Below are 13,161 nucleotides of genomic sequence, written 5' to 3'. Positions count from 1 at the left end.
GTGACTGTTTTAGAGCCAGAGAAGTCACCCTTAAACGGGTGGGCCAGGCAATGTCTGAGAATGCAGGCACACAAAATACATATACTACTAACATATACTACTAGCCTTTCCTTGGCTATCCTGAGCCTCACCGTGCCCCACCCCCAGGTGTCCCCTCATCTTTCCCTCCTATGGCCTCTAGCAGTTAGTGTCTACCAATGACCTGGTACCAGGGGATTTATCTTTCTGGATGTATATAATGACTGATTTTTTTATTTAGACTGTGACTTCTTAGAGGGCCAAATGAGAGGGAACTAAGCAAAAGGGTACTGTAAGGCTAGGACACTTCCCAAATTGAATTTAAAAACATCCTGCTAAATGCAATACCCCAAAGCCTTTACTAAAAGAAACCTCTCCAGATGATGAGGAACTCCAGATTTTATTATGTCTCTGGCACTTCACTTTCCCCAGGAAGTTTCTCACTGGTTATTCTCCTTTAAAAGCCTGGTCCAGGCATGGGCATAGAACCTCATGCTCCTTAGAACAGATAAGACTAAGCTGGAAAGCTCATCAAGACATTAGTAAAGAGAAGGCAATAACAGAAGGAAAATGAACACCAATAGCATTACAGAGCTAGATAATCTGGCTTCAAAAATAAGGCCTGCTGGATTGGAAGACTCAACATTGTTAAAATGTCAGTTGTCCCAAATTTAATCTACAGATTCAACATAATCCCTCTCCTCCCGAAATCCCAGTAAGTTCATTCTAAAATTTATATCAAAAGACAAAGGAACTAGAATAACCAAACAATTATTTTAAAAAGTTAACAAAGTCTGAGGAGTCACATTATGGAATCTTAACACTAACTATAAAGCTACAGTATTCAAGACGGTGTGGTATTGGTAGAGGGATAGACATATATATCAGTGGAACAGAATACAGAGCCCATAAATAGATACATACAAATATAATTAATGATATTTGAGAAAAATGTAAAGGCAGTTTGATAGATAAAGAACAGGCTCTATAATAAATGGTGCTGGACAATTGGATGTCCATAAGCAAAAAAAAAGAAAAAAATGAAAATTGAATCTCAACCTAAACCTTCACACCTTATCCAAGAAGTAACTCAAAATTGTTCGTAGAATGAAATATAAAATAGAAAACTTCTAGAAACTTTGTTTTCTATAGGGCAAAATCTGCACGATCTTTGGTTTGGTGATGAGTATTTAGATATTTTATCAAACAGCATAATCCATAAGGGAAAAAATGATGTTAGGCTTTATATGAATTAAAAACCTTTGCTCTGCAAAAGACAATGTAAGAGAATGCAAAGACCAGTCATTGCCTGGGGAAACTACTTGTATATCAAATATCTAATAAAGGATATATATCTGGAATATATAGAGAACACTTGAAATTCAATAATATGAAAACAAACAATCCAGATTAAAAAGCAGGCAAAAGATCTGAACAGACTTCACCAAAAAAGATATATGGATGGAAAATAAGCACATGAAAGATGGTCAACACAATTCACCGTAGGGAAATGTAATTAAATTGAATTACAACCACAATAAGATACTACTACATACCTGTTAGAATGACATCCCCCACCAGAGTGGTTACATTTGTTACATTCAGACCTACATTGGCACACCATTATGACCCAAAGCCCATAGTTTACTCTTGGTGTTGTACGTTCTATGAGTCTTGACAAATACATAACATGTACCCACCATTGTAGTATCATACAGAATAGTTTCACTGTCCTAAAAGTCCTCTATTCTGCCTATTAATCCCTCCATTCTCCTAATCCCTGGCAGCCAGTAGTCTTTTTACTGTCTTCATAGTTTTGCCTTTTCCAGGATGTCATACAGTTAAAATCATACAGTATGTAATCTTTTTAGATTGGCTTCTTTCACTTAGTCATATGCATTTAAATTTACTATTGACTCTTCAAAAGTGTCAAGGTGACAAAAGACAAGGAAAGACCAATAAACTGTCAGGCAACTAAGAAGATATGATAATAAAATACAATGTGGCATTCTGGATTGGATCCTGGAATGGAAAGAAGACATTACTGGAAAAACTGGAGAAATTTGAATAAAGTCTCTAGCATAATTAATGGTATGTATTTTACCAATGTTAACTTCTTACTTTTGATAAATGTATCATGGTTATGTAAAATGTTGACACAGAGGAAGTTGGGTGAAGGACGTATGGGAACTCTCATACTATCTTTGAAACTCTCTGTAAATATAAAATCATGGCAAAATAAAAAGATAAAAATGGTTTTGATTATAAAAAAAAGTAAGGCCTGCTATGTGGGGCTAGCAAGTCCTTGTGTATAATAGTTTTCCAATACATATTTGTTAAATAAATAAATACTATCCACAGTGGAAATCACACATTTCCTGCCCTCAGGGAGCTTAAGTTCTAGTGGGGAGACATGTCAAATAGGTCATTTTAATATAATTTTATGAGTGCTGTAATAGACAAGTATAATGATTAAAATCACAGACTCTGAAGACAGACTGCTATAGTGTGAATCATAGGTCCTTGGCCAAATTATTTAACTTTTTTCCAAGTCAATTCCCTCATTTATAAAATGATATCCCTAGCTCATATTTATGTCTGTATGTTATATCACCTTCCACAACGATTTCAGGTAATTACAAGGAAAAGCATAGATCATTTAGAAGTCACATTAAGTAAGTCCCTTTCTCTCTTTAGGCTTCAGTTTTTCCATCTGTAAAAGGAGGAGTTTGCACTTTGTAGAAGGTCCCTTCCAGCTCTGATGCACTACTTTAGATTTTGGAATTGGACCAATGCCAAAGAACATACCAGGTTTCCTTTTCTCTTTTCAATGAAACAATCTTCAAACTATTTTGTTGCTAACATTTATTGGGGACCTACTATATGATGCGTGCAGTACTAGGTGCTTTCCATACTTTATTTCTAATCCTCACAACAAACTTAAAAGATAGGCCTAATCTCTATCGTTTACCAATGAAGAAACCAGGGCTTTGTTACATCAAGTAGCTATGTCTATTTATTTATCTATATATTGAGCACCTTCTCTGTATACGACATCATGTTAAATGCTAAGGATACAAAAACAAATAATGCTGACTCTATGCCCAAGGTCAGTCTATCAGAAGAGATTGAGATGTAATAAGTGCAAAGCCCATCTTAATACTGCATCATAACTATGTACCCAAGACACCTCTGTTCCAGTCCTACTAGGGTTCCACTTTTCAGAATGCGGAAATTCTTAGCACAGTATTTAGCACATAGTTGGCTTTCAATAAATGTCTCAAGTGAATTTTTAAATGAATTAATAAAAGGCTAAAATAAAACTCATTAAATTTTTCCCTTGTATAGGCTCAAGAAGCCAATACATTTCACACTTTCTCTCACTTCAAACTTTGCTGTTCTATACTACCCTCAGAGGGTTAAGTATTTTCTATCTCTTTCCTTTCCATAATGCTCCTGCTGCTTCCGTCATCTTTCCCCCTCTATGCCGGCTCTAATAATAGACAAACTATTAAGCTGACTGCTTCCTTGGCATTCAAGAAGCAGGCTCCATGCACATAGCCAATTGATTTGTTTTTAATGCACCTATTATTATGAATAGCCTTCTGGCTCAAGCTGAAAATCAGGCTTTGTCCAGTATCCTTTACCCTCCATGCTTCCACTTTGGCCATCTAAAGGTGTCGACATTCAAATCCATTTCCCAGTAATGTGGGTTCCTATCAGTACTGTTCCTGATTATGGGTAACAAAATCAAACTCTTCTCCGTCTTTGGACTTCTTTTGCCACTATCAGAGCACCCTGGCTCCTTCTCACAATCCATCCCACTTGGCTCTTCAATCCAAGGTGATGCTGTGTATCAGAACTCTTAAGTTACCCTCATAAATAAAGAAAAGGTATAAAGGATAGAAAGATTATGTACTCACCTTCTTGAGAATGTTCTCAATACATAATCCAGTCCCAAGTAGTTAGAATAATTTAGGCACAGGGCAAGGAGTGATGTGAATTATCTAGTAAATTCCATTCCAGCCGGAAAATCCTGTTGGAGAGTAGAAGAGGCCCAGAGCAAAGGTGTGCCTTTTGCCCAAAACAGAGAACTTCAGGGATAGAAAAGACTTTCAGAGGTCATTTGGTCCATGGATCCCAAGCACTAATCTGCATACCCATGACAGTCTATGACATCTTCATCAGTGTGCTGATACACATGAGAAAAATTGTTATCACCTTACATATCTTGAGAAAGCCTTTTCTGAGTAAAAGGCTGTTCTTTCCACACTTGATATGATAGTGAAGAAACATATCCTTATGTAACAAAAAGTTGGGATTATGTTGGTCTCCAAAGTTTCCGGAGAAACTTTAGAAAAATTTTACTGGTCTTTCAGATTGAAATTTTGGGGAAGTATTGTTTTGGTCTCGTGGTTTTTAAACCTGGTAGTTCATTCATATTACTAGAAGCCTTGTCCACACTATGTATTCCTGGGTTTCACCTCAAGATATTCAGATTCAGGAAGGGTGGAGTGGGACCTAGAAGTCAGTGCTTGTAGAAAAGTCTCTAGGGGATTCTTATGTGCAACCAGGTTAGGGAACCATTGCTCTGCTTCACCCCCTAAAGTGAATAATCAAAGCCATAAGTAATTGGAATGATTCCATTGTACACTCATTTCTGTTAGAGACAGAAGGAAAGCACATTCTCTAACTTGCAATATGAACCAGAGACATCTGCTAGGGTTTTTCCGAGGTCCACAATCAAACAAGTAAAATAGTGTAAAGGGTTACAGGAGCCACACCTTACTTACTTGTTGTGAGCATGAGCCAAGCTGATGAATCTACACATAGTAGTAGTATTTTCTAAAGATTTGTTGCTATTGATGATGTTCATTGATCAAGTATGATTTAGAGATTTATAGAGGAAATTTCATGCATCTTAAGACAGTAGCCCTATTTCTACAACTTTACTCTCAACCTTGTCTCATCTTTTATATACTTCTATCTCAAAATGTCTTCACCCAATTTAGTAGAGTCACACTGAATAGTTTCTACTACAATGTAAGCTCCATGAGGAAAAGGCCCATTGGATGTCCCCAGTCCCTAATATAGTGAATGGTACATAATAGTTGATTGATAACTATTTGGGAAGTGAATGGTCGAGTGGTATGAGAAAGGCAAGTGACATGCTTCCTCAGTTCAAGACTAACTCTGCCATTTGTTTTGTTTAACCTACTCTGGAGAGTCAAGAAAGGTATAGAATCTCAAATGGAAGATAGTTAAGAGAATGGTTGATAAAGGCTGAGAGACCAGCAGGTGGCCGTAAGTCATAGAATGGTGGCTAACCAGTGTGTTTGTAGCATGGCATGAAAGGGAGAAAAGGGTGGGAAGAAAATGACAGAGTAATGCTAGAGTGGTTGAATATGAGCCCCTCAGAAACAGGCACCAGGTCTTTTATGTTTATGTTTGGTATACAGTACAGAGCCTAGTACATAGAGGTTTTTAGTAAATGATGAATGAACGAATGAATGAACAAATGAAGCTGGTCCCAAACCACAAAGGACTTTTCATGCCTTGCTGAGGAATTTAAACTTGACAGTCAAATGGAGAATCATTGAAGATTTGTAAAGTATCGGAGTATCGTGATTAAAATCGTATTTTGGAGCTATAATTGACAGGGTTGTTTGGGGGCCAGGAGGGAAGACACAGGAAGCCACAGGAACTTCAGACCTGATTCAGCTCCTAATTCCCAATCTCCATTAACACTACTATCATCCTTTCCCTTACTCAGGTAGGAAATGTCAGCTTCTTCCCTTTCCTCCATTACCCAAATCTGTTCTATCAACTCTACCATAACAATGATTTTTTTTTTTTTTTGAGATGGAGTCTCATTCTGTCTCCCAGGCTGGAGTGCAGTGGCATGATCTCAGCTCACTGAAACTTCTGCCATCCGGGTTCAAGCAATTCTCCTGCCTCAGCCTCCCAAGTAGCTGGGATTACAGGCCCCTGCTACTGTGCCTGGCTAATTTTTGTAGTTTTTAGTAGCGACAGGGTTTCACCATGTTGGCCAGGCTGGTCTTGAACCCCTGACCTTGTGATCCACCGGCCTTGACCTCCCAAAGTGCTGGTATTATAGGAGTGAGCCACCACGCCCGGCCTACCATAACAATGATTGACATAGATATCCCTTTGTCTCCATCCCCATAGTCAGTGCCCTATTTCAGATGATCAACTTTTTTTTTCTTTCTTTCTTTGAGATGGAGTCTCACTCTGTGTAGTGGCTTGATCTTGGCTCACTGCAACCTCTCCCTCTCGGGTTTAAGCCATTCTCCTGCCTCAGCCTCCACCATACCTGGCTAATTTTTATATTTTTAGTAGGGATGGGGTTTCACCATATTGGCCAGGCTGGTCTTGAGCTCCTGAACTTAAGTGATCTGCCCACCTCGGCCTCCCAAAATGTTGAGATTACAGGCATGAGCAACCACGCCCAGCACAGATCATCAACATTTTTTTACTTAGTATGTCTGTTTGTTTCCCTACATCTTATCTTTCCATGCCATCATCTAAATTAGCAGTCACCAACCGTTTTGTCATCAGGGACTGATTTCGTGGAAGATAATTTTTTACATGGGACAGGGGTTGAGGGGGATGGTTTCAGGATGAAACTGTTCCACCTCAGATCATCAAGCATTACTTAGATTTTCATAAGCAATGTGCAACCTAGATCCTTTGCATGCACAATTCACAATAGGGTTTGCGTTCCTATAAGAATCTAATGCTGCAGTGGATCTGACAGGACGCAGTCCTCAGGTGGTAATACTCGCTCACCTGCTGCTCACCTCCTGCTGTGTGGCCTGGTTCCTAACAGGCCACGGACCTGGTATTGGTCTGTAGCCCGGGGGTTGGGGACCCCGATCTAAACTGTCACCACAGTGTTCTTTCTAAGATGCAGTTCTGATGTTACTCTCCTACTCAAAAATCTTCAGTGTTATATTGTATTATATATCTTGTATTGTATATAAATCTTGCATTATATATCCAAAATAAAGCCTTTACCTCTCAGCATGGCATTTAATAACTCTGTAAAGTAGTTTGCAGATAAATTGAGGCTCAGAAAGGGAAAACAAATTTCTTAGGATCATACAGGCAGGCATGCAGTGGTAGAACCAAGGTTAAAACCCTGGTCTCCTGATGCCAATGATTTAGCCACTATAAAGTATCTTCTAAAGAGGAGAGCAATGGTAGGTACAGCATATGTTGCTAGAAATGGTGAAATGACAGTTACATAATTCTGTCTTCTGGGTGGGGCACATACTTTCAAACTCACACAAATGAGCAAAGATCTCTGTTCTACCTTTTACTAGCTGTAGACTTAAATAGCTTAACCTCTTGGAGCCTCTGTTTCCTCATTTATAAAATAGGGACAAACAATCCCAATTTTTTTTTTTTTTTTTGAGATGGCGTCTCACTCTGTCACCTAGGCTTGAGTGCAATGGCACAATCTTGGCTCATTGCAACCTCTGCTTCAGGGGTTCAAGTGATTCTCCTGCCTCAGCCTCCTGAGTAGCTGGGATTACAGGTGCATGCCACCATGCCCAGCTAATTTTTGTAATTTTAGTAGAGATGGGGTTTCACCATGTTGGTCAGGCTGGTCTTGAGCTCCTGACCTTGTGATCCGCCTACCTTGGCCTCCCAAAGTGCTAGGATTACAGGCATCAGCCACCACGCCCAGCCAATATCATCCCAATCCTATAGTAATGTTATGAAGATTATATAAGATCTCATATATAAAGGGCCTAGCACAGTGCTAGATTCACAGGAGATTCTCAGTGAGGATCATCACCGACCCGTACTCCCATTCCAGTGAGCTAAAACCAGTTTAAACAATGAGGGAAGTAGAATTCAAGACAGTAGGAATCTAGATGGGTGCAAGATTTCAGGGTCTATTCCTAGTTCTGGGGTTGGAAATAACTATTTTTAGGGTCTCAATCAGGTTCCCTTCAAGTGGATTCCAAACTATTGCTCTCCTGGGACAACAGTTGGTCGTATGTATGGTGAGAACCCTGACTAAAAAGCAAACCTTAAGCCCCAGTGCCCATAGTGTCCATGACTTGTCACTCCTCATAGCTTAAGCATTATGGATTTTTATTAAAATGCAAATGTTTCCTAGGAGAGGAAGATGGCATACATACAAACTTTTTGGCCTGATTAGCCTTCATTTCCCTCTTTCTGTGAGTAGAGTCTATCTATGGCTCTGTGCTTTGAGCTCAAGGCATGCTCTGATGTAGGGACCACCCTCCCCAACCCTTGGCCTTTTAAAATCCTACTCAACATTCCAGGTCTTGCCAGCATGGTGGCTCCCAACACTTTGGGAGGCCGAGGAGGGTGGATCACTTGAGGTCAGGAGTTTGAGACCAGTCTAGCCAACGTGGTGAAACCCTATCTCTACTAAAAATACAAACATTAGGCTGGGTGTGGTGGCTCACGCCTGTAATCCCAGCACTTTGGAAGGCCGCGGGGGTGGGGGTGGATCACCTGAGGTCGGGAGTTCGACACCAGCCTGATCAATATGGAGAAACCCTGTCTCTACTAAAAATACAAAAATTAGCTGGGCATGGTGGCGCATGCCTGTAATCCTAGCTACTCCGAAGCCTGAGGCAGGAGAATTGCTTGAACCCGGGGGCAGAGGTTGTGGTGAGCCAAGATAGTGCCATTGCACTCCAGCCTGGGCAACAAGAGCAAAACTCCGTCTCAAAAAAAAAAAAAAAAATTAGAGGGCGTGGTGGTGCACGACTGTAATCCCAGCTACTCAGGAGGCTGAGGCAGGAGAATCGCTTGAACCCAGGAGAGGTTGCAGTAAGCCGAGATGGCACCACTGCACTCAGGCCTGGGCAACAGAGTGAGACTCTGTCTCAAAAAGAAAAAAAAATTCCAGGCCCATCTTGAATACCACCTTCTCCAGAAACCCACTGTGATAGTTTAGCCAGATCTTGCCTTCCCTCCTCTGTCTCCACCCAGGGAGCCTCAAATCCTAGGCTCCTTTGATGAAACACAGGGAACATGAGGCTTCGTTATATGGAGACCTGCTTTGAACTCTAGCTCGTCCTTGACTTGGCCTACGATCTTACGCTAATAAATGCCTTGACCTCGTTGAGCCTCAGTTTTCGTGCAAAAAAAGCAGGCAATAATAAACCTTAGGGCAATAAGCGACGTGCTCTATTGGAGCAATGCCTGCTGACTGGCGAGGCCCTGTCATTTGCGAATTTGGCTGATTCCTCTCAAATTGCACCGCAAGCCCCTCAGGACGTCTGCATCCTTCCACCCAGCTCCGCCAGCCCTGAGGTGCTTAATGACTGTGTTTGCAGGCATCTAGCGCAGCCACGCAGCCCGGAGCTGCATCTACTCTGGCCATGCAGTCTTTTACTTATCAGGGGGGTTAATGAGATGCAGGTTAGAAAGGTCTTGGCACTCGTTCGCCCGCTCGTGGAAGCCGAGTAGCTTGGAAACGACATCACGACTTCACGATTAGTACATTAGACGCGCAGACCCTTAGCGGAGGCACAGCTTCCCGGTATCGCCAAGCGGGCCCTGAGGGCCGAGGCTGGGCACCCCTGAGCACCCCTGCTGAGAGCTCGGCCTCCCGAAAGACAGATTGCCCCACCTTTCCTTCTCCTTGACCCGGAGCGCTTCCTGGGGAACAAAGTCTCCCTTAACCTCAGCGGGGCTGGGGCCCCCAGTCTGGGACATACATGTCTGGACTCCCATGTCCGCATGCCCGAGGTGGGCGGAAGGGGGCGGTGGGTGCTGGGAAGGCATCAGTCCGATTGCAGCTCCGCTGAGTCTCGAGCACCTGAAAAGCCGCGGCCGAGACCGGAGAGATCAGCCCAGCCGAGATAGCGGGGCGGGGCAGCCCAAGCCCAAACTGGCGGCTGGACCCGGCTCCAACTCGTCCCTCTCCAGTCCGGGACAGAGAGCCGGGAGGAGCTTGAACTGAGCTCGGGCTCCCGACTGGGCCTGGGCCCGGCTCCCACTGGTGTCACTGCACCTCCCTCCCTTCCTGGCCCGGCCCCCTGGCCCAGACTCGGCCCTGGCCCGGCCCAGACCCGGCCCTCTGCGGCTCCTCTGGGCTCCAGGTTGGCGCAAACAAAGCCCTGATTGACTGCCCGGAGGGGCGGGCCTCGCTGCCTGGCCGCCTCCTCCCCTCCCCGGCCGCCAGGGATTTGCCGGGAAGGGCGGGGGCGGAGGAGACTCCCGGGGGTGCCCAGGACCGAGGGGGGCCAAGTCCTCGGGCTCGAGAAGACTGTGTCCACCCGCTGTCCGAGGCCCAGGCTGTCCCCTCAGGTCGTCCTCCTCAAGTTCAAGGGGGGACATGTGAGCTCCTAAGGGCAGGGTGGGGTTCCTCGCGGGCCAGATCTCGTCCTAGGGTCCCGGGAGCCACCTCAGTTGCAGGCTGCTTGTGAGGAAGGAGGGAATGGGAGCAGAGAACAGGAGGGCTCTTTCCGAGGCTCGGAGTTGATCAATGTCGGTTCTAGAGCCTGCGGGGAAGAGAGGGCGGGAGAACAGGATAGTTTGTGCTCTCTTTTTTCCATTGTAACTTTCCCTCTAACGGGCATCCGGACAAGAACAGGGTTCAGTAGTTTGGAAAGGGAGTTGGGGGAGGCAGTGACGGCTGGAGTAGGTAGGCGAGTAAAAGGAGGAGGAAGGGCTGGGGAGAAGAGCGAGGCTGTAGCGGCTGCCAGTTGAGGGAGGAAGAGGTGGGGGTGTGGAGGAGGGGGAGGAGAGAGAGATGACATGGGGAGAGGAGGAGGGGGGGTAGACGTGGGCGGAGGAGGAGAGGGCTCGAGGGACCGTCTGTCGCGGGACGGGCTGGCCAGCTGGGACGCGGAGCCTGGAGGAGGAGGCAGCGGCAGCAGCAGCAGCTGCAGCAGCAGAAACAAGTACCAGTCACACAGCGGCTCCTCCGGCCCAAGCAGCCACAGTCCCCGGGCCGCGATGGCGCTGCAAAGCCGGGCGGGTGAGGAAGCAAAGGGGCCCTGGCAGGAGGCAGACCAGGAACGGCAGGAGCCGGTGGGTAGCCCAGAGCCGGAGCCTGAGCCGGAGCCTGAGCCCGTGCCGGTGCCCCCGCCCGATCCCCAGCCGGAGCCCCAGCCCTTACCCGACCCCGCACCCCTGCCGGAGCTGGAGTTTGAGTCCGAGCGGGTGCACGAACCCGAGCCCACGCCTGCAGTAGAGACCCGCGGCACCGCGCGCGGTTTCCAGCCTCCCGAAGGTGGCTTCGGCTGGGTGGTGGTGTTCGCTGCCACCTGGTGCAACGGCTCCATCTTCGGCATCCATAACTCTGTCGGGATCCTCTACTCCATGCTGCTAGAGGAGGAAAAAGAAAAAAATCGCCAAGTGGAGTTCCAAGCAGGTGAGTGGCCCCTCACGCCTCACCTGGCATTTTGGGCAAGGGTGTCCGCTCCCGCTGCCACCGACCCCATACCTCCCCGTTCGAGGCTCCCCTCCAACGGGCGGCTCCGACTCCTCCCCTTGCTCCTTGCCCCCTTTTCATGGCTCTGCTAGGGTGCGGGTTGCGGGGCTCTGGGCAGCCTTGACTGGGGAGACTAGGTGCAAGGCGTCCTGGGGGTAAGAACTGGGACATTCATTGATCTTCGGCAAGCAGTGGACGTTTTTGCCCTTCGACAAATCCAGATACACCTTTCGGGTTTAAGGTATTTTGCCCGTGTGTGCTGGGGAAAAATATTTGCAGGACTTTTTTTTTTTTTTTTTTGGAGGTGGGGAAAGTCCTGAGGAGAGGAGAGGAGAGAGTTGAGAGGCGGGGCGGGCTCTGAGAGAAGCACGGTACCGGGAATCCCCGCAGCAGCCCCGGTTCCTTAGGGGGAGCGAAGGTGTTTTCTGTCAAAAACATTTTAGGAATACTGGCGACTATCAGTGAAGAGTCAAACACATTGCAGGCGTTTGTGTCTGCAGGAGAGAAAGGGAGGGAGGGAGTTGAGTCGGGGTTTGAGAGCCTCTCTGGCTGCCGCCGTTACGGCCCAGCCGGGCCGGGCAGTCCTCCGCCGCCCCGCGGGAGGGAACGGATCTCCGTGCCCTGTGAGCCAAGCCCCAAAGCGGGCAGGGAGGCGGTCTCCGCAGTCTCCTGCCAGAGAGGCATGAGGCGGTTGGCAGGCTGGGCCCTGCTGCTCACTCCGCACCGCCCCCAACCTCAGCCCTGCCTTCCCCGGCACCCCGCGCGTCTCCGCAACTGGTGGGGTGCCTCGTTTGGCCTACAGCCTGAATGCCGGCCCCGCCACTCTCGCTTTCGCTTGGGGTTTAATTGATCTCAGACAGGGTTGGGGGGCATAGCCGTCGCTCTCCATGCCAGTGGTCGAAAGACCCCAGGCGTGTGCGCTCTTTGCATTGAGGTCGCCTGTGAGCTGGGAGAAGTCAGAGAAACCATCTCGCTTTTCCAGCAAAGCCACTGGCGAAATCCCTCAGCAGTTCTGGTGAGGGGACTCTGACGAAGACGGGGAAAAGAGGGGGCGGGATTGGGATGCGCCCTCTCTGGCAAGGCTTGCTCCCTCTCGTGGCTCCTCAGATCAGCTCCACTCTTGCCACCAGCCCCAAGTTCACAACTCAGAATATGTGGCTTTTTGTAGTGTTGCCCTGGGACTGAGGGGTTCCATCCTCTCACCAACCCCGACATATTTCTGCTGCCATTTGAGAGGACCTGGGAATTATTAAGTGAACATAGAAACCTTGAATTCTATGTTCACCTGTGGATTTCCTGGGCCCTCTCCCACCCGTTTCAACCGAGGACTTGTGGTTTTAGTTTGCAGCTTTGCTGGGCTTCCCTGGCAGAACGGGCTTTGGGGGATCTTGGTGCCTCAGACCTTGTGATGCATTGGCACAGCAGCAATGTGCAGGCCCCATTGAAGATAGTTCAAGTGTGCGTCAGTGGCTGTCAAAGGAAGTCTCTCGACTACCCAGGCCCACTGTGATGCTGGAGTGGAGGGGTCCCAGGACTGTGCAGAGCAATTTCTAGGGGGAAGGTGGCTGCCACACTCACCCCTGGGACCACCTTTTTCCCTGCTTTGATGCGGTTCAGGGGCTTTTGGGAAGGCAGGCAGTGTAGGGCCTCATGCTGTTGCCTAGGTTACCTCCAAGGGCACCTGCTAAGCA

At 46.8% G+C, this 13,161-nt stretch overlaps 1 protein-coding gene across 1 annotated transcript in view; it reads left to right on the top strand.

Moving 5' to 3' along the window:
* Nucleotides 1-10,285: 10,285 nt before the first annotated feature.
* The window catches only part of SLC16A2 (solute carrier family 16 member 2), a 100,285-nt gene continuing 97,409 nt past the window's right edge, over nt 10,286-13,161 (top strand). The window contains exon 1 of the mRNA XM_064363002.1: nt 10,286-11,410. Within this exon, the coding sequence (XP_064219072.1) occupies nt 10,792-11,410 (619 nt within the window). The 5' untranslated portion in view covers nt 10,286-10,791. The remainder of the gene's footprint in view (nt 11,411-13,161) is intronic.

The sequence above is a fragment of the Aotus nancymaae genome, unplaced genomic scaffold (genome assembly GCF_030222135.1).
Source record: "Aotus nancymaae isolate 86718 unplaced genomic scaffold, 86718_ANA_hifiasm-v0.15.2.pri h1tg000004l, whole genome shotgun sequence".
NCBI classification, from domain to species: domain Eukaryota; kingdom Metazoa; phylum Chordata; class Mammalia; order Primates; family Aotidae; genus Aotus; species Aotus nancymaae.
This window is presented reverse-complemented; position numbering and strand designations above follow the sequence as displayed.